At 55.0% G+C, this 27,524-nt stretch overlaps 5 protein-coding genes across 5 annotated transcripts; 2 read left to right on the forward strand and 3 right to left on the reverse strand.

Annotated features, from left to right (window-relative positions):
* Positions 1 to 2,901: 2,901 nt before the first annotated feature.
* On the forward strand, positions 2,902 to 5,204 carry GLRG_04513 (WD domain-containing protein; the record flags this gene model as incomplete). The annotated part of the gene is made up of 2 exons (XM_008095198.1): positions 2,902 to 3,984; positions 4,041 to 5,204. The coding sequence occupies 2 exons, from the start codon at positions 2,902 to 2,904 to the stop codon at positions 5,202 to 5,204; spliced, it is 2,247 nt and encodes a 748-aa protein (XP_008093389.1).
* A 2,070-nt stretch (positions 5,205 to 7,274) lies between these two features.
* Positions 7,275 to 9,108, reverse strand: GLRG_04514 (beta-glucosidase; the record flags this gene model as incomplete). The annotated part of the gene is made up of 2 exons (XM_008095199.1): positions 7,275 to 8,803; positions 8,940 to 9,108. The coding sequence occupies 2 exons, from the start codon at positions 9,106 to 9,108 to the stop codon at positions 7,275 to 7,277; spliced, it is 1,698 nt and encodes a 565-aa protein (XP_008093390.1).
* Positions 9,109 to 13,365: 4,257 nt separating this feature from the next.
* Positions 13,366 to 17,974, reverse strand: GLRG_04515 (vacuolar protein sorting/targeting protein PEP1; the record flags this gene model as incomplete). Its single annotated transcript, XM_008095200.1, has 2 exons — positions 13,366 to 14,014; positions 14,067 to 17,974. The coding sequence occupies 2 exons, from the start codon at positions 17,972 to 17,974 to the stop codon at positions 13,366 to 13,368; spliced, it is 4,557 nt and encodes a 1,518-aa protein (XP_008093391.1).
* A 2,393-nt stretch (positions 17,975 to 20,367) lies between these two features.
* Positions 20,368 to 20,991, reverse strand: GLRG_04516 (uncharacterized protein; the record flags this gene model as incomplete). Its single annotated transcript, XM_008095201.1, has 1 exon — positions 20,368 to 20,991. The coding sequence occupies one exon, from the start codon at positions 20,989 to 20,991 to the stop codon at positions 20,368 to 20,370; it is 624 nt and encodes a 207-aa protein (XP_008093392.1).
* A 2,310-nt stretch (positions 20,992 to 23,301) lies between these two features.
* GLRG_04517 (calcium-translocating P-type ATPase) lies at positions 23,302 to 27,013 on the forward strand (the record flags this gene model as incomplete). The annotated part of the gene is made up of 3 exons (XM_008095202.1): positions 23,302 to 26,043; positions 26,105 to 26,490; positions 26,539 to 27,013. 3 exons carry the CDS (start codon positions 23,302 to 23,304, stop codon positions 27,011 to 27,013), a joined length of 3,603 nt encoding a protein of 1,200 aa, XP_008093393.1.
* Positions 27,014 to 27,524: the final 511 nt, after the last annotated feature.

Raw genomic sequence — 27,524 nt, forward strand, 5'->3', positions numbered from 1 at the left:
GAGCTGAGAGCCGGAGTCATGAAGGAAACGGGTAAGTTAACATTGGACGGTTGAAACTCTGGGACCACATGTTGTCGAATGTGATTTATCATATCAACCGGCCTCTAATCACGCGGATGTGGTTGGAGGGTGGGCACCAATGGATGATGGTCGGTGGGTTCGTATGCAGTCGGCACTCCTTTCGCTACATTGCTGTGGCTTCATGGCCATTGAGAAGGTTGCAAAGATGGTCGGGTTGTTGGATAGGATTATATAGACTGTGCTACTTATGTCAGCTTCTATGAGTTAGTTCGTCTGGCATATGTGGCAGTCGTGAGGAGAAGGGATGACAGCGTCTTCTGCCGCAACGGGCGTAACGGATGACGAGCCAAAGGCCAGGCAGCCTGGCCTGTCCATTTGTCCAGGCGGCAGTCGGTGAGCATATCTCCTCGCTGGCCGGCCTGTTCTAGCCAGGATAAAGTGGGAATGATACTTCCGAATCCAACCACTTACATGAGTGGGCTGGAGACCAGGGATGTCAAGGTCATTGACATGGCCGAATGACAGGTCACGTCGCTGCGTATGCGAATTCCGCGAGGGCATTGCAAGTGGTCTATCCGTCAAGAGTCGCATTTGACGGGACCCAGAAAGGAAGCGAAACATGACGCGGAAACGTTTTCAGGAGAGGCTGAAGGCGATGAGAGCCGGCTAAGAATGCTCTTTGCAAGGACCAAATGGGGGGGCTAGTTGCGAGGTGTGGTTGATTGGATATCGGACGAGCACGATCTGCGGGTGTTGAGAGGCTTGCAGCAGGTTCAGGAGTTTATTCGCGCACTAGAAGCAAGTCAGGACACCGACGTTGCGGTCCGGGGGGGTCTGCTCATGTTGGGCGAAGCCGTTGAAAAAGACATTAATCCGACACAACGGCACCTCGGCGGTGACGTCAGAGCATGTCCAAAGAAGCGAATCGACGCAGGCCCATGGACGAAGAAGGTGAGAAGCGACGTGCGGGTAATGTAGTGTGTAGGAATTCGAATTCTCCGTACTTGGTGGGGGTGTGCAATCGGCAGGCAGGGCGATGGGACCGTCTTCTCGTCGAGGCAATACGAACGGATAGGCAGGCAGGCAGGCAGGCAGGCAGAGTCCTCGTACGTGGGAGTCAGCGCCTCCCTGGTTTTTATTTGTGGCGACTGGCTTCGTCGCGAGCGATGCCTTGGACTGAGTGCCAGGCCAGGAAGAGCGCTTATTGTGCGATCATGAGGTGGCAGTCCCGGGTCCGGGTTCAGGCCCAGGCCAGACAAACAGGTAGGGGTGACAGATACTGCCGCTGCTTGCGCCTTTTCCCATCTGGACTGTACCCTCTATTGGTCTTGTTGCAGCAAAGAACGAATATGGACAGGCAGCTCTCTGTTCCTTTGGGCTCAGCCTAGCACACCATTTCCCCTAGTTAGAGTCAGCCATGCATAGGATATTGGAGGTAGCGTCCCACAGAATCACCGTGGAGCCCCATTCGTTTCCCACCGCCGCGTTTCCTATTTGCGTCTTTGTGCGGGAAGAAATAGGCGGGGCCAGGGCGAGGTTGAAGGTCGAGGTCAGGATCGACAGGCTGGCGGGAACATGTTGGCGGGCACAAGGGGACATGCCCCGGCATCGTGGTTGGTGGTGGAGGTGCCGTTCCTCGGTGGCCTGCCTGTCCCACCCCGAGTATTGCGATTGAGGGTATTTGGACGTGACCATTCCGTTGTGGCTTTTTTTGCCGGAATGGTTGACAGATCGTTGATCCTCAAGTCGAATATATTCTGGTAATGGCTCTTGAATTCAGACAGGCGCCCTTGACAGCAGGCCAGTAACAGCTCCTGGCCTGTAAATCCTATAGGCAAACCAAATTACGTACCTACTCTAATCAGAGCCGAGGATCAGACCTTGTCACAGCACAGCACCCTTGGTAGGATGGACGGATTGGTGTAGAGCAATATGGACTTTGGTGTCTTGGAAAGTACACAGAGCCATGTGCGATGTGCCAGTGGACAGAAGTATCTTTTCCACGTCGTCAAGCCCACCCTCTTCTGACCTGCTCGCCCTCCCATCACACCCATATGCCCTGGGAAGTGAAACTCAACCACCAGATCGCCTCACTGCAGTGTGCAGTGTGCGCTGTGCTCAGTACTTGCTCGATTTGGTTGGCGCGACCTTTCCCCCCAGACCCCGGCGCCGGCGTCAGCGCCCCCCCAATAACCTGAGGTGCAAAGGTAGAGAGATACCTAGATAGACAGAGTTGGCTTCTCCTCGCCCTTGGATCCCAGCGAAAGACATCCCGCTCGGGTCCCATTCCCGTTCCCGCCCTGCCTGGTACAACACCAGGCCATCCGCTGGACTCGATCTCGCTAACTTGGCCGCCTGACCGCATTCCCAGCCCCAGCCCCAGTTCCAATCTTCCAGTGTCAGCATCCTCTCATCCTTTCTGCTCGTTCGGCCCGACGACAATACACTCAACGACGTACTCTTCCAAATAGACCCCGAGTTCGTACACGCCTGAATAGTGTCGCCCGTTATCGACTCGAGTCTTGCCAGCCCTGGAACCTGTGACCGTTATTGCCGTCAACAAAGGCGTTGCACACCGGTCGTCATCGGCGCCATTTTTTCCATTGCGGCTAGTCGATTTCACTCGAACAAAGAACGAAAACCCGGCTCTCGATCTGCGGAAGCCTGGCGTTTGGTCACCGACACCCACCGCCCTGTTCCAGAGAGAAACCCGGACCTAGGGGGAACAACCGTCACCTTCTCTCCTCAAACCGCACTCCGACCGCGCAAGAGGACCCATCTATCCGACCCGACGACGGGTGCTGCTCTTCGCCGTGCAGCGAACCTCGATGTTCCTCACTCGATCGCCACTGGCCACGGCATACACTTGAAGAGAGCATAATGCGCCCACGGACCTCGGAAAACCAGCCTTCGCAGGCTCAGGCGGCTCCTGCACCCTCGAACCATCACCAAGTATTCGCATCGGCCCCACCTCCACCCGATCCTCACCATGATCAGCACACGCAATATAGTCACTATCGCGAACCCAGCCAGCAGCACCAGTCCCACGAGCCTTCGGCGCAGGGCGGTGCAGACCTCGGCCAGCTTTCCTTCTCTTCCTACCATCAGACCTTCCCCGTAATACCGTCATCCTACTACCACGAACCCGGCTCCTTCGCCCATGACGATTACGAATACTACGACGACTACGTTGATGATACCGACGATGCCGAAGACGATGATGACGACCTGGACATGAGTGATAGCGATGGAGGCGCCCCTTTGGATCATGTCATGACGGCTACCAGCCTTCTTTCCCCCATGCCCGACCCCGAGGTCGGCTTGACTCTTGAACCTTATTCTGGGCCCTTCCATAGCGAACAACCATCTCACCCGGTGCAGGAACAAGTCCACACATCGAACGAACCGCCCGCTCACATGATCAACTACTGGAGCATACCGCTTGCTGCCGGGCATGGGTTTCTCGACCCGGCAGCATCTCAACATCCCACCCCTCTGGACACTACCCCTTTCCACCCCATGCTACATGTCGGAAACATGGGTGAGGATGATGACGACGAAGACGACGTGTTCTACCCGAGCGTTGCCGAACAACTGCAGCAGTTTCAAGTGGCTACTGTCGACGAGGAAGAGGCGGCATGGCAAGCGACTGGCCCTCCGGCCATCAGTAATCCTATTTCCAGCACCCTCGGCCCAGAAAACCCGGGATTGACCGACTTCCTCAAAGATTGGGCCTGGCGTAACCGCTTCCAGTCGCGCGGCCCCAGTCCTGGGATTCGACAGATCAACGAGCAGGCTGCACGGCAAATCGCGCGAGTGCGGTACTCTGAACTTCAAGGCAACCGGTGCGATGCGCAAGGCATTAACTGGGAAGACTTGGGAGTGACGCGCAAGAATGCCCGCGAACGCCGAAGCCTAGACTACAAGAACTACACTAACAGGACAGACTCGGACATATGGGCTGTGAGTTGGCCCCTTGGGAATCAAGTGTCACCGTCATGCTAACAGAGGTAATGCAGCCCCATCTTCCCGACAGGATTATTCGGAACACGGAAGACTTTTTCAGGTTTCGTCGTATGGACATTCGTCAAAACGTCCACCTGGCCCATTTTCAGCTGCGCAACATTTTGGCATGCGCAGGACGGAGCCATGCCTTCTACCCTGGCCAGGGAGCCGTGCACCAAATCAACCCTGTATCGGGTGAGAGTGAAGTGGCTATGGATCTCAGCGACATGATTGGGGTGCAGATATCGACCTTGGATGCCAACTGTGGTATTCTCATTGCAGGTACCTTCAACGGGGAGTATTGCATGCGAAGCATTCACAGCCAGGACAAAAAGTACACTGAAGGGCAAATTACCAACCACATCAGCGGCATCACCAATCACTTACAGATTCACCAATCGAGGAACTCGTCGGCGCCAATGGCAGCATTTGCTTCCAACGATCAGGGCTTCCGCATCATGGACGTGGCCACGGAGAAGTTCATCCTTGACACGCAGTATGGCTGCCCCATCAACTGCTCCGCTTTGTCCGCGGATCGCCGCTTGCGTGTGATGGTTGGTGACAACTACAACGTCCTCATTGCCAGCGCCGACACGGGCGAGATACTACAGGAGCTGGGAGGGCATAGAGATTTCGGTTTCGCCTGCGACTGGTCAGACAACGGCTGGACGGTCGCGACGGGCTTCCAAGACATGAGTGTGAAGCTATGGGACGCACGAATGTGGACCAACTCGGACGGTACCGGTAAACCGCTCACGACTATTCGATCCGAAATGGCAGGCGTCCGCAGCCTGCGATTCTCCCCCACGGGCAGCGGCCCCCAAGTGCTTGTCGCTGCTGAAGAGGCCGATTACGTCAACATTATCGACATTCAAACACTCGCCCACAAGCAAACGTTTGACATATTTGGAGAGATTGGGGGTGTTGAGTTCACGAACGATGGCCAAGACCTTAACATTCTCTGCATGGACCGGACCCGTGGGGGCTTGGTCCAGCTGGAGCGTTGTGACGTGGGCTACGGCACTAACTTTGAGTATGCTCACCAATCAGCACCGCTGGATCCCTGGTGGAGGCCCAGTCAAAGCAGCATTCTGGCCGACACGGAGATGCCTGGACCGAAGACGAAGGCTAAACGAGAAAGAAGCACCGTCTGCTTTGACGACCTGGAGCCTTTCTGAAGCACATGATACCCCGCGACACACAACCTCCTTGAGGCTCGCAATGCTTCGTGGCCAGGAACAACGACGGTTCGATCTGGCATTGGCGTTTTGGCGTTTCAAGGGCACCTTACCACGACAACATTACTCAGCCGTAATGAACTGGCGATCTCTAATTCTGTTTCTATCGAAGTGTCCCTTTATTCTCGACATCTAGACTAGCCCAGTGCTCTGGAGCGCTGACTATCGAGAAAGACGGCGGCGGAACGCGTGCTTTCTTTCAGGGCATCTTTCTCTTCTTTTAGCTACTAAAGCGTGGTACTGCTCATTTTGCATGGAACTTGACGACGTTATGGAATGGGCATTGGGAATATGGTGTCCATGGTCTACATTGATCGGAGGGTTTCCATTTACTTTTCTTTTCTTATATCGTCTTACTCTTTGAACGTAACAGGTAGTCGATGGGAGATGTCGCTTCTGACAACATATTGGCACGAACCTGGGTCGTCGACGCCCGAGGTTTGACAGGAGGGTATGTGGTTACGACCCATTTCACGACGGACGGCCCTGGAACTTGGAAAAAGGCCCCCTGACTTTGCATTTACCGTACTGCATTTGGTGGTTTGACAGACGGGAACGGTTCAGGAGGGTCGATTTGGGTGACTATATATTCAAGAAGGCGAGACGAATACCATTTCACATGACGATCGGGGCCGCCTGGCCGACGCTCGAATCCCACTCCGTGGCTTGTCTCCAGATTGCGTGACTCCCCCAGCTTCGAGTTGATGTCATCGCTGCGGCTCTGTCCGTCGAGACGGCCGGACGTAAGCCGCGGCGCGTGAGGATGGGTAGGCCAAAGGGGGAGGGGAGGAGGGGGGGGGGACGAGACTACACCGGGCCGGCGTGTCCGCTACTTCCATCCCCTTTCCGCAACAGAATGGCCCCATCTGGTTTGCGAGGACGCGATGCCCGAACCGACCCGGTAGCGTCGCAGCCTCTTTCTTCCCGATAGAGGCGGAGTGGGCCACACGTTGGTGACACTTGCGGGTAGTGTTTATTTTTAATTATTTCGCGGAATCTCCCTCCCCGGGCAGGGCGCGTGTATGTGTGTGTGTGCGCGCTTTACAGAGCAACCAGCCCACCTGAAACGAAACAGTTTTGTTTTGTTCTGGGGGGGAAGACAGTACGCTAGCCAGCTAGCCGACTCGCGGGGCGTTCGAGATGGTCCATAGATGAACGAACGGACCAAGTGGTCATGGTTGAAGCGGGCGCCGGTCTATTTGCTGCCGTTGGCAACTTTTTTGTTTTGATTGTGAGGGTGGGCTGTGAGGGGGCTTACCTTTCCCTCTTCCATTGGAACCAAAGGGAGGACGGGAATGTGGTCGCGAAAGGGGAGTCGTATGAAGCTCATCTGAAGCCCTTCGGCCTCCGGGGAACCATGGAAACTATTTTTTTCAATATCAGAGTCGGTAGACGTCGATGAATAACGCAACTCTGGGGGAGTGATCGTCGGTGATGAGAGATTCGAGGCCTCACGTACATGGACGTAAATGGAGAGATCACTGGTGGTTGCAAGTTTCGTTTGAGATGACACATGAAATTAGGCAGTATCCCAGGCGCCAAGAAGGTGCTGCTGCTAACTACGACAACTATAACCACACACGCCCCGAGCGGCGTCTCCAAGATACAGAGTGTTTATACAACGAAGAGGTAAGGAAAACAAGCTTTTGAGGGCTTGTTGTCTTCGTTCTCCTTCAGACAAACGCCAACCGGGCGGGAGACAAGTGTATATATACAGAGAATGAAGCTAGATAGATATACGAGTGCCGAGGATGAGGCTGGGCCGAGGGGTATCCGGAAATTGTCGTGGTTCGCACTTTGAAGGAAACGTCAAGGGAATCGATTCCGTCGAGGGCGTATGTGGTGTGGGACATGCCTTTCTTTTTCGTTCTTTCATGATACACCGTTGATTGATTTCTCTCGGAGCCTCAACGTCAGGGGTTTCCCGGGGAAGGTATCTTTTGTCATGTCCAAACGTCGGGTGAGTATTTTTGATCGTGATTCCGTCCTATCAGTCGTCCGCCATCCCGTTTAGAGGAAGAGCTGACCGCAGCCCCAGGACTGCTCGCAGCCGCAGGCACCAGGGGCCTTCCACAAGTCGTTGTGGAAGGAGAAGAAGACGGTCTTGCTACCGGCGAGCTCCTTGATGGAGGCGATGGCGATGGCCTGCTCGGAGGTACCGGGGCAGGCGAGGCCGTTGCAGCTGCCACTAGCGGGCCATCCACATTCGAGGTTCAGGGCGGGCTTGCTGCCACAGATGCTGGAGCTCTCGAGGAGCTCGATCTGGCTCTGGACGAAGGTACCGGCGTCAGTGGCGGCGGTCTGGGCGTTGAAGTAGGGGTGGATCTGGCCACCGACGATGTCGACGACGTCGCAGATCTCAGACACGACATCGGTCTGCTGCCAGACACCGACGGTCTCGGCGGTGGTGTAGGGACCAGAGTAGCCGGCGGCGGTGATGGTGACCTTGGTGGCGACGATGAGCTGCTTCAGAGAGGAGGCGCTGCAGCGGCCCTGGAAGATGCACTCGTTGCCCACAACGACGAGCTCGACCATGTCCCACCTCTGCCAGCTGGCGATGGCGTCGACCTGAGTCTTGATGTCGGCCGACTGGGGGTCGCACGAATCCTTGACGAAGATGCCAAGGATCATCTTGAGGCCGTACTTCTCACAGGCAGCACCGACGTTCTCGAGGGCGTTGCAGTCGGTGGTGGAGTAGATGCGGATGGTGCGGAAGCCAGAGTTCTTGATAGAGGCGATGTCCGAGTCTACCTGGCTGCCAGACTTGCAGGATCCGGAGGCATCCTCAGAGTAGGGAGTGTAGGTGATAGCCCAGTGGTCACCGTTGTTGCCGCCGAGGCCACCGCCGGTGGCGGGAGCGGAGGAGGACGGGGCGGGCGCGGAGGAAGAAGCCTTAGCGGTGGTGGTGGGGACGGGCTCGGGGGCAGCGGAGGTTGTGGGAACCGGGGCCGGAATGGCGGAAGTCGTGGGGACAGGAGCCGGAACAACGACAGAGGAGGTCGTGGGAACAGGCTCCTGGCTGGTGAAGGGGCAAACAACGACGACGCTGGTCTCGGTGATGGTGGTGACAATGGCCGGGCGGACGTAGGTACCAGGGTTGACCGTAGTCACGACGGGGTAGACGACGTTGGTCGGGGCAGTGACAGTGGTGGTCGTCGGGGCGATAGTGTAGGTGCCGGGGGTAGGGCACACGTAGGTGGTGGTCTCGACGACGCTGGTCACGACGCCGCTGGATGTCTTCGCGGTGGCGTAGGGGCACACGACGGTGGTGGCACTCACAACAACGGTGGTGACACCGCCGATGGTGTGGGTACCGGCAGGGACCTTGGTGGTCTCAGGAGCGCAGACGGTGGTGGTCTGGCTGACGGTGATGGTGGTGGCCGGGAAGGTGTAGGTACCCGGGGTCGGGCAGACCTCAGGCACGGGGGTCGGCACATCCACGGAGGGCTTCTGAGTGGACGTGGGCTTCGGCGGGGCCTCAGTTGTCGCGGGCGCCGAGGGGACGACGGCGGGCGGGCTGCTGGGCTTGTGAGGAACCACTGTTGATAACGATGTTAGTATGACGATGATCGGTCTTATTAGGCCTGCGGGGCTCGGCGTCTCGTCGATGCTCATCTTTCTGCGAGAGCTTATCGCATCGCCCGAGATGAGTGTGAGAGGGTGTGAGAAACATACGCGTAGGCTCGCCGTAAATGGTGGTGTAGATGGTGGTGCAGCCGGGGACACAGACAGAGGCCTGGTCGACGCCTCTCTTGAACAGCTGACCGTGAGCTTGAGCGTGACGGTGAGCAGCGGCGCTGACACCGCCGATGGCGGCTGCGACAGCGAGGATGGATCCCTTCATAGTGAATTAGAGTTGCCTTTGGGGGGTGTTTTTTTCTTTTCTGGTATATTAATCGACGATAGTGTCTGGTGTAAAGCGAATGCCCGCTAAAAGAGTGAAGCGGTAGTGAAAGATTGTGGTAGAGACGAAACTAAGTTGACGGCATCAACTCATTTGACGGTGTTTTCGTGAGGAAGGGGAAGGAGAGAGGGAAAGAGAAGGACGAAAACTGGCGGGACCGAAATGCTATTATTATGTTGATGGCGAGATTAGGTAGATGGCTAGTATGGTATCCGTATCTTCATGGGTACGACCGTGAGAAGGCTAGCATGTCCCTGGCAGGGGCCCTGAACCGGGGTTTGTGCGCGCGACGGTGTGGGTGTGCCCACCCCTCGGATGGACGAGTGGGCAAGTGCGGACTGCCTAGTGTCCAATGACCTAGCACTGGATGGCATGGGAAGATGCCCAAGGTGCGGGTGACACTTGTTGACCAAACCGGGGCCTGGTTCGTCCACGAGTTTCGGTGTTGCTGGATAATGAGTGACAGGCCAACACGCGTGACGAGGGAGTGACTGTATCTTGTCTAGACCGATGGTTTTTGCTTTGGCGTGACAAACAGCAACTTGGCAGCCAGCGAGCCCCTGCTCTCAGCATCAGGGCACACAGCAGACAGCGTTGAGGAACCCGAACGAAGAGGGGTTGAGGGCCAGGACAGGGCGGACCCCAGAGCACAAGGAGATCTCGGTCATGGTTGACTACGGATACGCAGTAAGCAACACAAGCCGTTGGGGTTGAAACGATGCCAACGGGGACTATCCATCCCTACTTGGTGGAGGAGGAGTCGCTCAGGGGTTTGTGCCAGAGGATAATACGGGCTTGCAATCTGGGCTGCGTTGACATCCGAGTCAACGAGACGGTGAGAAGCAGTACCCTGTTCTTGGCCTTGGAAGGCGGCAAGGAAAAGGGAGGCGAGATGGTAATCCCGGTTCAGTATAGCCAAGACGGGTTTGGCTCGCTGGTTGGACGGGCGGCCAAGAAGCATCCAGTCCAGCCATGGAAAAAGCCAAAAGTCTCGTGAGAAGCACATGGGCAAGAAAACAGGAGGGGAGGAGGGAGACGTTTGATTGACTCGAAAGTTGACGACTCGGCACTGCACAAGCGTCTCTGGGCTAAGTTCTGGATGGGCAAAGGCAGGAACAGGCGATTGGGAGAGGCCGTGCGACTCGTGATAGTGAGGGCTGTACGCAAATTAATCCTCCATCACATCAGGGACAGAGGAGACCCAGTCGTGGCAACGTTGGTCGGAGACGTCGTGCGTGGTGAATCTGGGGTTAGGCTCCCGCACCGGCCAGTAGCGAGACAGAAGAAAGCAACGAAGAACACACCACCACGATAGAAAGGCTCGAAGTGAGACCAAAGACCGAAGGCGGAGAGCATGAAAAGAGTGGTGTGGTGTGGGAAGAAGGATCGCAGGGCGGGCCAGAGGGGCGGGGCTGCAAGGTACCCGGAGTGGCATGATTGCTGATTGGGGAGCGAGCTTGCGGGGGGTGGCTGCAGGAAGGGACGGGGGCCGCATTGAGCGTCCACGACTGGTGCGTCCGGGAAATTAGCTAAGCGATATTAGCACAAGGGCCCCAGAAATAATGAGATGAACCTTTCAATACCACCCTGTTCTGTTCCTCTGGGCAGGTAAACCTTCTTTTTTGGCTCAGCCCATGGTCCGTCGGCTGGTCGCCCATTTGCCCCCCATCATTGGCAGCACAACATATGGCCACCGGCCTGGACATGTACACTACGTGTCCAGCGATTAGTGCAAAATGCCTCGAGCTGCACAGCCATCACTGGCTTACGGATCCAGTCAGTGCTGCCTTGGTTGATCCGTCCAGTCCGGATTCATATTTGGCAGCAAACTGAAGCATCGACAGACATCGAGATCGTCGCGACCGCCAGGCAAGTATCGTAGTGTAGGTGCGTGGCGTGGCTCGCGAACAAGCATTGTTGTTCTACCCCGAATGACAGGTTACTTCCGGTGTCCGCGCGCGCGCGCACCCTACGTGGGTATTCTCTCTTTGTTCTGTTTCCTTCTCCCGGTGGCGACTGTCTCATGCCCTATGCTGATTACCTACTGTGCAAACTAGCTACGTCGACGAAGATCCCCGGAAGAGGATGGAAATGAAACATCAACGACCAGCCCATGTTCCGGGGCCATTCGGCCCATGCATGTCTCTCGCGGCCCTTCCCCACAATCTCGTTTCTGTCGTGGTTCTCGTGTTCGTGGCTGGCCGCCGGCGCCTCGGCGGCAATTTCTGGACCATATTTCCCATCTGCCGCCGTGCTCCAGGGCATTGCGTCTCCTGGTAGCGACCTTCGGTTTTCAAGACTCAAAAGCGTTACCGCCAGAGGTGATGGCGGGGAAGACTAGGGGGAAAAGGGGCATTCAAGATTGGGTACTAAGTACGGAGTACCCCGAGAGAAACGCCACTAACGTACATACCTAGGTGCCGTTCCTGCATCTGCCAGATTCATAGCTCCATTTGTCGATGGGAGAAAATAACCCGATGCCTAACAGCCCGCTGGGCTAGCAGACGCCTCACCACAAGTCGGTCACGGCGGGTTCAAAACGCACCGTACTGGTCTACCAGAGACCAATCCCAAATGTCTTTCTATAATTAGTGGGCCAACTCAGCACGCGCAACAGTCGGTCCAATCGCGCCCGCCGATGATGTCGTTGTGCATGACACGTCTCGAGGGTCTCAGGCATGGAACCCGGCCGCCCTGTCGCGAGTTCCCCCTAGCATCGGTCGTCGACAACCTGGCCAATGTCTTGGACAGATGTGGACGGATGCAGCTTACGATGGCGGTCAGGCGGTTCAACGCTCTGGACGTTGCGCAGCGCCTCAAGAGCCAACCCCCCAAAAAGGGAAAGTCGTCGCGTTCTATTTGCATAAAGAATTATAGTCCATGTCTTTGTCCAATATCGACTATGCAAGCCGCCCCGGCTCGCACCTCTCCCCCTCCCCACAATTGGGATATTGGAGTTGGAAAACAGTCTGCGGAGTCAAGGAGCCAACAACGTCGCCCATTTCCCGCCCCCTTTTTCCCTTGGCCAGCTGCATGCGCCCATCTCTACCTCACACATCCCCCAAGGAGAGAAGGGGGGGGGAAGAGTGAGAGCTAATTAACCCTCAACTGACTGGCATACGCACAACTATCTGTACACATCGTACACACATGGTACGTGTAGCATCTCCACTGTGTGTTTTCCTCTCGCTCTCGTATCGCCCAGCATCGAGCCCCCAAAGACCGCCCCCCAGCTGCACAAATAAGGCGAAACACTCTGCACATCACCAGCTCGACGCCTGCGCGACCTGCAGATCACTTCCCTGGAGGAAGATTAACCCGAGATGCCTGTATCTGCTATTGGCACCAAGTTGACCGGGGGGGAGTCAATTATTTCCCATCCTCCTCTCCTCCCTCCCGGTCTCCGTTCTGACATGCGCACGGTCCCGGAATATGATGAACCCACGTGTGGGCGAGGACGATGAGTGGGAAAGAAAGAGAAAAAACCGAGAGGGAAAGAAAAAGCTTGGTTTCTGCTTGAGTTGCCCATCACCCGGGTCCAGTCCGGTCGGGATCAACGCTGTTCCGACCCCCTTTCCATAAGTTCGGGCCCCTTGCGTCAGATACAAGTTCATCTCACTAGCTTTCCGCAATCTCCTCTCTCTCTCTCTGTCTCTGGGTCGTGGGGGATGATCCTCCCCTCCCATTCGGCCCGGTGAGCCGGGAAAGTCTGGAATCCAAATCCCGCGTGGGCTTCTTGGCCTCTCGCCCTGCCTGCCTACCCTGGCGCTACTCGGATAGGATACCCTCGGACACGGCCATCGCCGCTCCGTTCTCACCTCAGGGAAAATTGGACAGCGCAGATCGTGTCTCGGCGCTTCCTGCGTGCCGTCCGAGCCTTCGATCGATGTGCCCAACCCCCATTCCGCTATATATCCCGGCCCATGGTCTCACGATGTCACCAAGAGTCGGAAGTCATTCCCACAAAGAACGCTATAGTCTGAAAAAAAGAGCACTCGAAATGCCTCGGGAACAACGCCATGCTTGTTAAAAAACATCAGCTATAAAGGTCTACAATTGCATTTTCTGCCTCCGTCTGCCTGCCTGATACCCCCATGCCGAAATCCAAAAGAAACAGTCTTGCTACAGTATCGATGTGTCGCTTTATCTCTCCCTTGACTCTACGGCAACAATGCTGCCCTCCGTCATAAAACCCATTCATACCTCCTCATCACTGTCGTCACCCAGGAGCTCGCCCTCGTCGTCGTCGACAACGGCGTAATCTCCTCTGCCCCGGGCAAAGCTGTCTCTCGTAGTGAACCGGCGGTTGCCGCGCCCGCTGAGCCAGCTGCCTCCGCCTCCGCCTCCGCCGCTCACGCTCTCGTAAGCAGAGGTGGCGCGCCTCCACAGGGCCGAGGCGACGAGCGGCAGGGCCGCGGCGACGGCAACCACCGCCGAGAGGGCGATGACTGGGTACTTGACCCACGGGGCGTCATTGTCGAGACTGGACGACTCGCCCAGCCGTATTTGACCGATTTTGCCGTTCCAGTTGCGGTATACCCACCAGCCGATCGCACCTGCGAGGCCGAACGGGATCACCACAGCGAAGAAGATGGCGATACCAGAGGTTCTGCGCCGTCTCTCAAACTCATCCTCCTTGCCGGCGCAGGGGTGAGCCTTGGACTGCTTGTCGAGCTCATTATGGCCGTTCCCAATGCAAGTAGTAAGCGGAATTCTACGGAATCCCGTGGGTTCGTAGTATTCGACGGCATCGGGGTTTTCCTTACACCACTGCTCCGCCGAAATGGGAGACGTACCAGGGACAAGTTTGCATTGTTTGTCGGTGCCGAGCTCATAGTTGTAGTCACTGGAGAGTGTTAGCTTGAGGAAAAAAGACGACGGCGTGCTGGGCCACTTACCACTCGTAATCAGCCCTTGTGCAGGTGCAGTTCTCCACCTGGTAGAGGTGCTGAACCCTGGCATCGTTGTAGCAGTTCGCATCGTCTTTCTTGCGCAGGTACTGCGATACGTGTCCGAAGAGACAGTTATCAGGCTGCGATGGGTGCTTGGGCGACCAAAGGTAGTAGTCGGAGCTGCCCTCGTCACTCTTGCAAGGACGGTCGGCCAGGCCAGTGAAGTCCACGTTAACAGAGAACGTCTCGCCACCATCGTCCTTGCACCAGATGAGGAAGTTGCGCGATGCACCAGAGCGGAGAGTAGAGATATCCAAGACGGTGACCTCCTTGTCAGTGAAGGCGAAGTCCTTCCAAGTCTTGCCCTCGTCGGTCGTGTACGAAATCATCTTCGTTTTAACTGGGTTCTCGCGACTGGCCCGCTGGACGAGCACGACAATCGAGCCCTGGTCACCGTATTGCCAAGTCCAAGCACCCTTCTTGACGTTTTTCCAAGTGATGCCGGCATCAGTGGTCATAAAGGTATCGGCCTCTTTGAGAGAGCTGAGACTCGACCCGACGTTGCCGTTGCCAAACATAAGCCCAACAGCAGTGGCAGCAGAAAATGTCTTCCTCTTGTCCGAGCGCTCGGTATAATGGTGAAGATGCAGCGCGCACTTCTCATCTCCCTCAGTACTGCTGCACGAGTAGGATTTGCCATCAACATCGGCCTTTGGCGGGGGGAGGAAAGCCCATTGTGAACCGTCGTTGTGTGAGATCTGGGTCTGCACCTTCTTCGGCTCGTTGCGCTTGTCACGGTTTGCGACTGTGTTGATGAGAGCGACGCCCTCGAGGCCGGGAATCTTCTCAAAGTCGACGTAGTACTGGTCGTTGCAGTTGACTGCCTGCGCGCTCATAACGTAGGATGTACCGTTCGAGTTGCTCTTGATGATACTTCCATAGCGGCGACCTTCGGCAGTCTCGGTGGCCACGAACAAGTTGACGGCATGCGTGGAGCTGTCTAGGACTGTGTAGGCGTTTTGGTGGCTCACCTTGAAGTTGACAGGGAAGTGAGCTTCGGCATACGAAACGCCGTCCAAGCTGGCAAGGGCTCGCAGCCCCTGCTTTTCCTGGTCTTCCGCAGCAACAACAATAAACTCGGCCATCAAGGCGAAGTTCTTGACGCGATCCTGGTGGAACGTTTTGTCCTCATCGAAGAAGTCATTGCTGGACACTATAACCTTCGGGTTGTCCTTCTCATTATTCTCCTCTTTGTGCGCGAGACAGACAATCTGGCGCAGGTCGCGATACCTGTAGGCGGAGTGGCCTGTGAACTCGCACTTCTGGACGTAGCGCATTGCTGTCTTCCAGTTGTCGCCGCGGTCTCTCGAAATCGAGGCCTCCGTGAAGCAGGTTTCCTTGCCATTGACTTTTTCGCACTTCTCCCCAACCCAGATAAGCCAATCCTTCTTGTCAGGATGGAACGACAGGGGGTTGCCTGAACCGGGCTTCGTGGGAGCCTCGAACGAGTGGAAATGCTCGGCACGATCGATCGTGTACAGAACTTTCTTGGAATCGGTGGTGAAGAAGACGACGTCTTTAAAAAAGCTATGCGGGTAGATGCCCCGCACGTCCTCGTCTTGAAGGATTCGTTCCCAGTTCTTGCCGTGGTCCTTGGTTCGCCATATCTGGTTGTCGGCCCGCATGCTGTTTCCCGAGTATTCAACAGGTCGTACGATGATGGTTTCGTCGACCTCGGTACTCGATTCGCCTCGCTCCAAGTAGATCTTTTCAAAGTCCTTGAAATCGGTCTTAAAGACATGCTGGACGGCTTTGATCTTACCATCAGCAGGGGCAGCTGGGGCATTTACAGCCTCGGAGCATTTCCGCTCGACAGGATCATCCTTCTGGTCACCACTCTTTCGCTTGCAAGTATTGCCTGGGATCTTGCGCCAGCCGGAAGAACCCTTGAAAGTGTCGTCTGGCCTGGCGTTCTTGCATACATTGTCCGGTGCGATGATTGGGCCAGCCTTCTTGCAGTTGTCGCCATCCCTGATGAAGTTGTAATCGCACTCGAAGTCTGCGTCCGTGCACTCGCAGTCCTCAGTAACCGGGACAGGGTCTTTGAACTCCTGGTTCAAGAAGCAGTCGGCTGTCTTCTTGCGGCGGCGGTAGGTCTGTTTGTGGCCCATCAGGCACGAAGGCTTGCCGTTTTCATCAAGGCGGGCGTGCCAATCCTCGAAGTCGTCTTCCTTGCATGTTCGCTCATGCAGCCCTTCGAAGTCGAGAGCAATGATGTGGAACTTTGGGTTATCGCCTCCCGTTTTGCCAACGAGCAAAAACTTGAGACTAGTCGAATCTTGTGTTGTCGTAAGGAGCTCGGGCTTGATCTTCAAGTCATCAGGAAGCGGGGCTGTCTTCCAACTCTCGCCATGGTCCAAAGAGTACCGGATTTCTCCAATGTCCTCCTTGTGAGAGTCCTTCACGGCGACCAAAATCGAGCCTAGGTCACCAAACTCGTACTTGTGAGGGCCATCCAAGGCTTTTTTCCAAGTCACACCCGCATCGTCAGAGACGTAAACGTCACCGTCACCAAACTTGCCCAGGGACTTGCCCTTGTTTCCGATGGCAAGAACAAGACCAGGCGCGGGACTAGAGAACACTCTGCCAACGTTATCGAGATCAGTGACCGAGTGAAGGTGCAGCTGGTCGCCGCCACTCTTCAGATCGTGAAAGGTCCGGCCATCGTCGAACGTTATTTTGCTGACAATCTCTTTCTGGACATGTTTGCCACCCCTGTTGGTGTCCTTTTCCACTTCCTCCCAGTTCTGAACAACGTTGACCATGAAGATACCCTGTACACCGGTGATCTTCTCAAAGTCGACATGACCATTGGTATTGCGGTTCGTGTGCTCGAGGTTTTCGGTGAAAAAGGTGCCGTTCGAGTTACTCGTGAACATAACTCCGGTCGGGTTCGAGGGTCTAGTGTTCATCACATCAATCTGGATGCTGTAGTTGGTGCTTTCCAGGACGGTATAGGCGCCTTGATTGACCTTGTGTCCGTGGCTGGTAGGGAACATGGCGCGGTGCCACTTGATGGTGTCGTCCGTGACGAAGAGCCCCATCTCGTCGGTATTGAGGGACGATGTGGCGACCATGAGATATTTCTTGACTACCGCCAGACTGACGACACCCTGAACGCCGTGGTTCGTATCCATGTCCGGTTCGAATTCCTGGACCTTGTTGTCAACCTTTTGGAAATAGTTGTCCGACGCAAGGAGCCTGTTGTCTTCCTTGAAAGGCGAGAAGTTGTCTCGCACGACGCAAAGAATACGCTGCTTGTCGAGGTCGTCTTTGCCCGTGGTGAAGAGATCCGAAGACTTGGCCCAATAGCACCCCTCGGTGTTACCGCGCAGGAACTTGGCTTTCGACTTGAAATTGTCCGTCGTGTACAGTGTGATCAGATCGCAAAAGATGCCTATGCAATCCGCTCCGTTGAAGATGACACGGTCCGGATCGCCAGCATGGAAGTGAAGGATGTCCCCGCCCATGAAGATATTGGGGGGCGCACCGCTCGAGAACTTCTGCCACGATTTGCCTCGGTCGGTCGTCTTGAAGTGTTCGGTGCCTTGGGTGAGTACGTAGGCTCGGTTCTTGTCGAAAGAGTGCATTGTGAGGAGTGAGGCCTGGTTATCCGGGATATCTTTGACCCTATCCCATGTGATACCAGCATCCTCGGATCGGTAGAGGTTTCGTTCGGAGATATCTTGGTAAAGGACGGTATTGGAATCTTCGAAATAGTTCAAGTTGAGAGGAGGATGCTTGATTGTGGTGACTTTGATCGTCGGCTCATCCTTTGCTTGGACAGCTGCTGCCAGTGTGAGGACAGACAGCAGGATGCGCCAGGAGGCGACAGTCTTGCCCCTAAGCCTCATGTTCGGAGGTTGGTGTGGATGGTGGTGATCATCAAAAAGAACAAGCTGTCGATGGCAGATGCGTCGCGATAGGATACAGTTCGCCCAGGAAAACGCGGGTGAAAGGAGCAGGTGTCGTGAGGGCCAGCCTAGCAGTAATTGATTTGTTGGGTGGTGATAGTGTCTGTTGGACAGTCGTCGAATTCAAACCTGTCCGGAAGGGAAACGTAAGCGTAGGAAGTATGTTTCGCACGCGAATCGGGTGGCTAAGCTTCAGCTCCACCCTAGCTTTGACGCCACACCAGCGCATCAAAGAGTCGCCCGGCCCCAGTCAGCGGCCCCAGTGTAAGTAATGCCGACAGCTGTCCCCGCCACCCTGCATTGCGCCTCTATACAGTGTAGGTCGTTTAGAACAGGTTCTCGTCTCCCTCATTGTCAAGTGATGCTTATGGTGAAGTCGGAATTACCTAATATAAGATATTGCAGTTGGGGTCTCTCTTTTGAGTACTCGTTTTTAAATATCGAAACAACTTGTCGTGTCTAACGGTCCGTCCGCTCGCCCGGGTTCGGATTACATCAGTAATCGGTACCACAGAAGTGGTCCGCGTATTCCGTACAGGCAGAACGCATTTTTGTAGAGGGTTTCCTCTCCTCGTGCAGCGAGGATCACATCAAACTACGAGCCATCTGCCGTTTCTGGTGGTATCAGAAACGTGATTGGGAGGAAGACATAGGAATGCAGAATGTAGGATCTCGTAGTCCAGCCTCATAAAGCCGAAGCATACACTGGAACAGACAGCACCAGGCATGGTAGAACAAGGTGGGCCACTATCTGTATCAGAAAGATGGGGCCTTGACAAGAAGCCCTCTTTCCGAACAGTTCGCAAATTCGCGGATGCATGACAAACGTCGAAACCAAAGGAAGCCCGTACACGTTGCCGCCTATCCTGCATTTCCTCAGTTTGGCTCGCAGGTCACCAAAGAACCAGACTCCAAGATCTCGGCTCATCTCAGGACAACTTGGCTGTCATCGTCTCGTCATTCGATCCGACCCGGCTTCTGATTTGCCAGAGAGCCCCGGACTCGTCGCTGACGGGCTAACTGTACAATGTTTGCCCGATGACCCCCCGCGCGAGCTTGCAACGAAGATCCCAGTAAGATTGTTGGCCTGTATTTTAGCAAAGCACAGGAGGAAGGAAAGCAGAGACGAGGGTGCCAAAGATCCCTCGACGAACATGTGTGTAATTGATTAAACACCACATTCCAAGATTGGGAGGGTTAGCGAACCTGGACTGTATTTCTACCGGCTCAATGAGGGTCTTCTCTACCGTGCCCCTTTGTTGACACGGGCACTTGAGAGATTCTCTCCTACTCGGGCTGCGGCTCTGGCTCGTCCCTCGGACTGAAGTTGAAACCCTCCCCTCGGTGGGTCCCATCTGGCTGCGATCTCCACCTCCGCTGGGAGCGTTCCAAAAGCAATCTGCGATCTGAACCTGGGGGTTGACCAGAAATGATTCCCAAGCCCTGGTTCAGACGGGGGCCTCGAATGGGACGGAACGGAGTGTCCCGGATCGGCGCGGGGCGCCGCATGTCTACTCTGACCCGTGAGGCCAAGGAATCATTCCGTTAACGAACAACAACAACAACAACGACAACAACACCGAAGCGTTTCGTCCAGATGTTGAGGTGATGGAATGCCAAGCATTAGTTTGAAAGCTAATCTGGCCTAAATGGATCTACGTCTGGCCGCATGCTTCAGTCACAAGGCTTGAGCTATAGTAACCAAAGCGCACGACCTTCAAGCCCAGCCCACTTCCAAGACCATGGAGCTGGGCAAACTTCTCAAATACTTCCAAACAGGATATTCTTTTTTGTTCAAGGCAACTACAGAGGTATATGTAGGGAAATGCATCACACCCCCTTATCCCTAGCCGCAGCGTCGCGTATCTGTTGATCCTCGCACCATCATCGCGCATGACGTGCTTGAGGGTATTTCATGCAAACCAAGCCCCTTCGCATAGCCCTGCCCTCCTGCCTCTATCAAATTGCACGTTTTGACTTCCGACATGCCCAGCTGGGGAGGCATAGCCCCTTCCGACGCAGCCCTGATAATGTTGGCTTTGGCAACGATTGCTCGGCGCAGAACTGTACGTCCGCGCTGCCAGCTCATTTTCTTATCGAGCCAGCAGAGCCTGAAGGGCCTCGATTTGCCCATATTTACATGGAATGTTGCTGGAGGCAGAAGCCTGGGCATTCGTCACTCGCCCTGCGTTGCGGGACGGACGGACTTTCCAGCTCAAAAGGCGCCTGTAAATATCGAGCAGACAGTTACGACAGTGCATTTCTGATCAAACGTCGACCATGCAACGCAAATGCTTTAGGATTCGAAAGATGCATCGTGGCTGGCCCAAGCATCAGGCTTCGTTTGATTCATCCTTGTGTGTGGCATCGGCCTCGGCACCATCCTTGGCTTTGGGCTCTCCTTCGGCATCAAATCCCAAAGCGTCCAATTCACGGATGAGCTCGTTGATCTTGATAACCTTGGCAATTTGCTCGGGCAACAGCGTCTCGCCGCCCTCCTTCTTGTTCTTGAGATCCTTGGCCTGCTTGAGCTTCTTCTTAAGATTGCGGGCCTTCTTCTCCTTCTCCACTTCGGGGTCGGCCTCTTGGGCCTTGGGGTGGTCGGCACTAGACTGCTGCTTGGCATCGTCGACCTCGTCCTCTCCTGCGGCCTTGGCCTTCTTCCTGGCTTCCCGGCGCTTTGCATTCTTGTTGCTGGAAACAGAGGGAGAAGCTTCAGGCTTCTCTTCCTTCAAACCCGCCGCGCCAGGGATGCCACCCTTTGTGGTGCGATCACGAAAAGCCGCGGCAGTGCGGTTCTTGTAAACCTCGACATCTTCGGGTGGGCGGTAGCCGGGACGGATCTTGATAGCTTTGCGGGTGCTGCCGTCCGCTCGCTTCGACTCGGGGATGTGGCGCTCGCCCGCGTCATCCGTGATGATGCCCGCGTTGGAGGCTTTCGTGGGTTCGGAAGGCATAATGTCGGAAACCTTGATGGGTGTTGACAGAGTCGGCTAGACTGGTAGCAACGGGCTTGCCGGAAAACCCTGCAGTCAGTCGGACTGATCCAACCGATGGGCTTCGGAGAAGCGTCGCAAGGCTTCGCTGTTCAAGCAGGCTGTGTGCGTAGCTCACCGCCCGTCCAAAGCGCTGGCTGGTGGCTTTGGGCACTCATGCGATGCTGGGTAGGGAACAGCTTAAGCTTGGTGCAAAGGGAAGCGGGGCGCGTGCGTGCAGCCAATCGGTTTTGCCAAAGACTTGAGGCAAGCTGCAGGCTTCGGGGCAGTTTGACACACTTCTGGGTGTAGGTGACACCAGGATCGCAAACAGGGCGGCGGCGAAAGCCAGATTTCGATGAGAAGGAAGGTGGACTGTCAGTTTGGTTTGGCTGGCAAAAGAAAGCGAATGCGCCTGTGGGAGTTGAGGTCGAAACAACCCCTCCTATGTAAGGGACGCACAGACCATTGTGGGGTGTGAACCTTCTCTGCGCATCAGGCATCTGATTGGGCCACAAACAAACATGATCCAATCCGGCGGGTTCAGCTACATGATACAAGAGGGAGCCGATCTGCCTACCTACGTGCCTACCTACGTACCTACCTACTTCTACCTTGGCAGTGCTTGGGTACCTACCTACCTACTTACTGGTCGCCGTCACTCATCTGCCATGAAACCTGGGCCAGAGGGGTAGCAGGGCAGCCGCAGTCAAGTCTGGGCAGGCAGGACATACTCTCTGCGCTTCAGAAAGTGCGGTCTGGCCAGAATGACGCCACGTGTGTCGCGTTACTGGTCTCGTCAGGCCTGCAGCCTACCGGCGTGTCTTTCGGTAAGAAGTGTCAGATTGCGGCACTCCAGTGTGTAGGATCCCATCCCATGTTCAACCGGGCTGTCCATACGGATAGCGTCCGCCCCTTCCAGCGGCCGAAGTTGCAATCTATATGCGTGGAACAAGGCCGGAAGCATGGGTTGCCCAGGAGATTGCTTGAATGCCAGCTGGCCGGCCGCCTCGGTTTATCACAGCGAAGGAGAGTGTGCGTGGTAGATGGAACTGCCCATCAGGCAGCATTGATATAGATGTTTGAGCCTGCAAGAGTGCGGCGCGTGTCGCACTATCCGTTATCGGGGAGGAAAGGCGTTTCCAAACTTATAGTACTTGCACTACCTACTACCTATGCCGTCACCGCTTCACAGCCAGCGGTGCGCTGATATTCTTCATGCTCTCTGACGACATGAGAGGGATTACGGAGAAAGACCAATCAGGGAAGTACTTACTGTCCATATCATCCGACGACCCTTGTTGTATAGGCAGCGCCCTGGCCAAGAAGCACAAGCTTCATCCCGCCACTCAAGCTTTCTTGGTCACAGTCCGCGTTTGCCAAGCCTTGTGTGGCATGCTGGTCTCGCTCTCATCAAACCAGAAGCGACTCGGAGGAGCGACCATCAGAGGTATTGTTAGATGACGGTCACAGCCCTCCACGCTCGATCCTGGCATTGACCTTCCTTCCCAAGCCTCCTTCTTCGGATGGCCCTGAGCAGTCAAGAAGAAGCCTCTGTCGTCACTGCTCGTCCCATTACTGACACAGCTTGCTTGCTTGACCCCCGAAATACCGCGGTTTATGCGGACGCAAAAGAAGGTACCGGCCTCACCAATGTGGTCGCGGCAGGTGAAATCGGCCATGATATTGTGTGTGCGCGAGTGTGTGAGTGCGTGGGCGTGTGCTGCTTAAACGGGACAAGCATGACCAGGTATAGAGTGGCGTACAATAGGAAACTTGTGTTGTGCTCTTCTCTCCCTTTTCAAATACGGCCTATTGTCTCCTCTACTTCGCTTTCGTCCACTTCCAGTCTTCTAGTGTCTCTCCTTCTCCCTAGTTGTCGAGTTCACTACTCTATGATAGTTTCTTCTTCCTCCCAACAGGTACTCTCAGAGCTTTGCCCTCCGTACCTTCCTTCGGTTCTCTGGTCATAACGGCCCCGGGAAACTGCCACACAGGTTCGCTTCAATTCATCGGGTAAGAAATGTAACCTTCTCCCACTGCAGTCAATAATGGATGCACTTGTCTTTCCCAATACGATTGCCTGACCGGCACTCCTCCACCACTTTATTAGGCGCAAGGCTAAATACATCGACAGATGCACCTTTTTCTTTCTTTTTTTGAATCAATTCTTCACTCAACATAAAGAACATGACAGGTCTGATTGAATAAGCAATCACCACATCACTATCAGCTACTACATCAATTCGAAAGCCACCCAGCACACATCGGTTTTGTTCATCATTACCAACCATGGCCATAGCCAATGGGCAACATGCCGACAAAGGCGTTAATATGTCGACCCAAGACGAAAAGAAACAGAGCCAACTACAGGACATTGAAGAGACCAAAACGGCCAAGGATGAGAATCATCATGGGCCTAGCAAGTTCACCCTGGATACGGCGGATGCTCTTACTCCTGATCCCGGCACAGAGGACATGTTCAACGCCAAGCAGGACAGCAAATTCGCTTTCACTCCAGGCCATCTCACCAAGCTTCTGAACCCCAAAAATCTCAGTGCCTTCTACGCTCTCGGAGGCCTGCGTGGCTTGGAGAAAGGTCTTCAAACGAACCGCAAATCCGGACTGGGTGTTGACGAGGACAAATTGGACGCCAGTGTTTCCTTCGAGGAAGCTGCCCTAAAAGGCGTACCCAAGTACGGCGCAGCTGGCAACCAAGTTCCTCAGCCGGACCCCAATGCGAAGAACGACGTGCCCATTCCGCCCCCGCCTGCTGAGTACACTGGCGGGTTCTCGGATCGAAAACACGCGTTTCGAGACAACCGCCTGCCCCCCAAGAAGCAGAAGTCCTTCCTGCAGATGGTGTGGATTGCCTACAATGACAAGGTGCTGATTCTGTTGACAATCGCGGCCGTTGTATCTCTCGCTCTGGGCTTATATGAAACCTTTGGCCAAGCACACGAACCAGGTGAAGCCAAAGTCGAGTGGGTAGAGGGCGTTGCCATCATGATTGCCATTATCATTGTCGTCTTGGTTGGCTCGATCAACGACTGGAAGATGCAACGTCAGTTTAACACACTTAACAAGAAACACGACGATCGCACAATCAAGGTCGTTCGTTCCGGCAAGTCCGTCGAGATATCTGTCTATGACATCGTCGTTGGCGACGTCGTCCATCTGTCAACGGGAGATATGGTTCCTGTTGACGGTATCTTCATTGAAGGCCATGGAGTCAAGTGTGACGAGTCTTCAGCCACGGGCGAGTCCGACCTTATCAAAAAGATTGGCGCCGACGATGTGTATGAGGCTCTTGAGCAAATGGCACAGAAGAACGTTGAGCGACCTGACATTGAGAAAATGGACCCTTTCATCATCTCTGGCAGCAAGGTTCAGGAGGGTACCGGTACTTTCCTGGTTACAGCGGTTGGCGTCAACTCTTCGTATGGCCGAATCACCATGTCTCTCAGAACCGAGCAAGAAGACACCCCGTTGCAGAGAAAGCTCAACGTCCTTGCCGACCACATCGCCAAGTTCGGCGGCGGCGCGGCTCTCCTACTGTTTGTGGTACTTTTCATCAAGTTCCTTGTCGCGCTCCCTGGAAACAACGACAGCCCCGAACAGAAGGGACAGGCTTTCCTCAAGCTCTTCATCGTTTCCGTCACTGTCGTCGTCGTGGCGGTTCCGGAGGGTCTACCTCTGGCTGTCACCCTGGCACTGGCGTTCGCCACAACTCGGATGATGAAAGACAACAACTTGGTTCGAGTCCTGAAAGCCTGCGAGATAATGGGAAATGCCACGACAATTTGCTCGGACAAGACAGGAACTCTCACACAGAACAAGATGTCGGTCGTAGCCACAACTCTTGGAAAAAGCATCAGCTTTGGCGGTAAGGATGCCCCCCTCGAGGAGCCCACGGCAGAGAAGCGAAAGAGCAGCTCCTCACCCTCGGATGAAAAAACTGTCAACTCGGTTCGAAACGTTTCAATTGGTGACTTCACAAAGGATCTGGGTCCGGAGACGAAACAACTGTTAATACAAGGCAACGCCGTGAACTCCACAGCCTTTGAGGGAGACCAAGAAGGAGAACACACTTTTATCGGATCCAAGACCGAGGTCGCTCTGCTCACATTCAGCCGGGATCAGTTGGCAGCCGGGCCAGTTCAGGAAGAGCGGACGAACGCCAATGTCGTCCAGGTCGTACCTTTCGACTCGGCAGTCAAATACATGGCGACTGTAATCAAGCTACCAAATGGGAAGTACAGAGCGTACGTGAAGGGAGCCTCAGAAATTCTTCTGAAGCAATGCACCAAAGTTCTTGACAATCCCAGTGGCTCCGAGTTGAGTGCCGTGGATATGACGGCTGAAGACAAGGAGATGTTTGCACAGACGATCGACTCATACGCCGGCCAAACCCTTCGCACCATCGGGTCTTCATTCCGGGACTTTGACTCCTGGCCACCCAAGGATGCCATCTCTAAAGATGACTCTAGAACTGCAGACTTTGACAAGATCCACCAAAACATGACGCTCGTTGCCATCTACGGCATCAAAGACCCGCTGCGACCTTCTGTTATCGACGCCATAAAGGATTGCAACCGCGCAGGCGTCATCGTCCGCATGGTCACGGGTGACAACATCCTGACTGCCAGAGCCATCGCCAAGGAATGTGGCATCTATCATCCTGAAGACGGCGGCATCGCTATGGAGGGCCCAACCTTCCGACGCAAGACCGAAGAAGAACTCAAAGACATCGTTCCCAAGCTGCAAGTTCTTGCTCGCTCAAGCCCTGAAGACAAGAGGATCCTGGTCCGGACTCTGAAGGACCTTGGCGAGACGGTAGCCGTGACCGGTGATGGCACAAACGACGCTCCCGCGCTCAAGATGGCGGACATAGGATTTTCTATGGGCATCGCTGGCACTGAAGTCGCCAAGGAGGCATCTGGCATCATCCTTATGGATGACAATTTTGCTTCCATTGTCAAGGCCCTGATGTGGGGAAGAGCTGTCAATGACTCCGTAAAGAAGTTTCTGCAGGTATGTCAAGCAGGACGTTCGCTTTTCAATACTCGTTTACAAGTGCTGACCCTTTGCAAAGTTCCAACTTACTGTCAACGTCACGGCCGTAGTTTTGACTTTCGTCAGTGCAGTTGCCAGCTCAAGTGAGCAGTCGGTATTAAATGCTGTTCAGTTGCTTTGGGTGAATTTGATCATGGATACCTTCGCTGCCCTTGCGCTTGCCACCGACCCTCCGACGCGCAGTGTTCTGGACCGCAAGCCCGACCGAAAGTCTGCGTCGCTAATAACCCTGAGAATGGCTAAGATGATCATTGGCCAAGCCATCTGTCAGCTCGTCATTACCTTCGTATTGAACTTTGCCGGAAAGAGTCTCATGGGCTACAGCGACTCCGATGATGACCATGAACGTTTGAGGACTCTCGTCTTCAACACGTTTGTTTGGCTGCAAATCTTCAACGAACTCAAGTAGGTATCCCATGACTTGCTGACTGAGTATGTGCTAACTGTCACTAGCAACCGTCGCCTGGACAACAGGTTCAACGTCTTCGAGAACATCACCAAGAACTACTTCTTTATCGGTATCAACCTGATCATGATTGGTGGACAGATACTCATCATTTTTGTTGGAGGCGCCGCATTCCAGATCAAGCCTCTTAATGGAAAGGAATGGGGTTTGTCTATCGGTCTCGGCGCGATTTCCCTTCCGTTTGGTGTCTTGATTCGCTTGATCCCCGACGCATGGGCGGCGGCATGTCTGCCTTGGTTTATCAGAAAAAGATGGGCCCCGGAAACTATCTCAGACAAACGCCGAGAGGAGCATCGCAGGTTCGCCGATGGGCTCGACCCTCCTCTGCGGACACACACCGGACTCCGTGGGCGCAGGTCGGAACATACCCCGTTCATACAGAAGGTGCACAACGCCAAGCTACATGCCAAGGCGAAACTGGGCAGTCGCGAACACAAAGCATCGCCGAGCAAGCAGGGCTAATGGGGTTGCAATTCAGCGTTCATACGTAGTAGTGCAGTTATTATTCAGTTGGCTCACGGTGGTCTCACTTATTCTGAATGTCGGTTGGTGCCGTTGCCAATTTGGTTGACAGTCTGCTTCCCTAATTCTTTGGATATATTGCATGTCTTCTCGTGCCCAACGGATTACCCATGATGTGTGTTGGTCGTCTTTTGCGCCTTCAGTGACCTGCGCGAGTATCGTAAGATGACAATCTTGACCTCGAGTTCGTCCAAAACGTGGCTTGACAGGTAACTTTGCGAGGCTGGTGCAGTCGACTGGCGGCCTTAGTCATCAATGAAGTGCTGGACGAAGTGGGGCTGGGGGGCCAATCGGCCAATCAAAGGGCATGTATTTCGGCAAAGCTAGTGGCTCCCGGAACATCGCGAATTTCGTCAAGACTCGCTCCCCAAAACCATCCGACCCAACCCACTTCCAACGACCACCGCCTCGCCGACCGCAACGAAGCACCCTTGCCTCTACACGAGACGTG

This window comes from Colletotrichum graminicola (assembly GCF_000149035.1).
Source record: "Colletotrichum graminicola M1.001 genomic scaffold supercont1.14, whole genome shotgun sequence".
Lineage (NCBI taxonomy): Eukaryota > Fungi > Ascomycota > Sordariomycetes > Glomerellales > Glomerellaceae > Colletotrichum > Colletotrichum graminicola.